This window comes from Trachymyrmex septentrionalis, unplaced genomic scaffold, assembly GCF_001594115.1.
Source record: "Trachymyrmex septentrionalis isolate Tsep2-gDNA-1 unplaced genomic scaffold, Tsep1.0 C3613230, whole genome shotgun sequence".
Taxonomy (NCBI): Eukaryota; Metazoa; Arthropoda; class Insecta; order Hymenoptera; family Formicidae; genus Trachymyrmex; species Trachymyrmex septentrionalis.
The window spans coordinates 1-1,491 of NW_017304012.1; the positions used below are offsets into that span (position 1 = coordinate 1).

At 41.0% G+C, this 1,491-nt stretch overlaps 1 protein-coding gene across 1 annotated transcript; it reads left to right on the top strand.

Annotated features, from left to right (window-relative positions):
- Positions 1-352: 352 nt before the first annotated feature.
- Positions 353-1,409, top strand: LOC108748457 (protein aurora borealis; the record flags this gene model as incomplete). The annotated part of the gene is made up of 3 exons (XM_018486679.1): positions 353-881; positions 979-1,270; positions 1,324-1,409. Coding segments are annotated over exons 1-3 (660 nt in total), but the record flags the coding sequence as incomplete, so codon positions are not given.
- Positions 1,410-1,491: the final 82 nt, after the last annotated feature.

Below are 1,491 nucleotides of genomic sequence, written 5' to 3' on the forward strand. Positions count from 1 at the left end.
CGAAAATTTACCCAGGGTTGACGGTCTTTAATAGTATCTTGTCGGTGGCTCTGCGAGCTCAGTCTTTGAATCCGGAGTGGATCGAGCAGTTCTATTGACTCTAGAAATGTTAATATCGAACGCAGATGAGATGACACGTAGCAGAAAGATGCGAGTTGTCGAATGATTTTCGAGATAAAAGAGCAAACGGACATTTCCAATTTGCAATGCCGAACGCACCTCCTGTTCCTTTTGCGGAGCCCCTGAAAATGCACCTTAAAGGATACGTGGAATTGATAGTCGAGTTTTGGAACGCACTTCAAATGTGCCAAAAGATTGATGGTCTTTAATAGTATCACATCGATGGTGTAAATAATTTGAAATAAATCTGATTGTTCAAAAGTTGGAAAAAAACTCCAATCCACAAATATCGAAGGGCTCTGATTTGTAATCTGTAAGTGTATTTTCGTAAAACAATTGCACAGATCGAAACCGGCAGGCCGAAGTTTTGTATCTGAAGTCGTTAAGTAAAGAATTTTGTGAAGAGTCGAGGAGAATTCCAATTTCGAATTGGCGAGAACGCAGAGTGAATCTGTGTCTCTTGTGCGAATTGTTTTGTAATGGAACAAGCGGAACGGAGCATGTCGAGTGAGGAGCGCAAGGGCAAGAGCCCTTTAGCGTGTAGTTCCTGGAGGTATGGAACTCCGATGAAGCGAAACAACGCTCACTTGAAGTATACTCTAACGTATCAGAATAACGCGCAACGGCTACCATTCGCTGTTCTGCCGAATCATATTACACCCCCATCCAAGTTGAGGAAATTCATTACTAAGAACCCGTTCGAGCCTGATCTGATTAATCGACTGCACCTGTCCGCAATCAGCCCGAACTTATTCGCCAAGGTCATTTTGCTTGAAGCTCCTTAAAGAATACTATGATCGACAAGAATACTTCTACTGAGAAGCAAGTGCTAATTGCTAAAATTGCTGCAATATTTAGGTCTCCAGCCCTATGCAACGGTCACCAGAGTTTGCGTGGAATATAGATGAATTGGCTCACATGAAACCAGTAAAGATCGAAGAATCTCCCATGCAGCAAATGCATTCTCCGGAGCCAGAATTGGAGATAAGAGCCCAGGCAGCTATAGATCGGTTTTTTAAACAGAATCAGATAATTCCTAGCCCTTGGGACATCAAGCAGAAAAGCAACAAACCATTTTTCTTTGACACTCCCAATAGGTCCTCGAAACATATCAACTCTATTCAGGAAGTTTCAAAATCTACAAAAGATGGTAAGACAAATTCGAGCTTGATATTTCGAAATTTTTTATCTCGTTATTTTTAGCATGGAGTCAGACAATATTGTCTCTACCTCTGGAGCTGCCTCAAGATGTGGAAGAAAGTTTGAAGCCCTTCTTCAGTTTTACTCAGGTTGGTATAAAGCGGCTATCGAGATGGAAACAGCTTAATATTAATTATCCTTCTGATAAGAAAAATCTGATAAAAATATTCT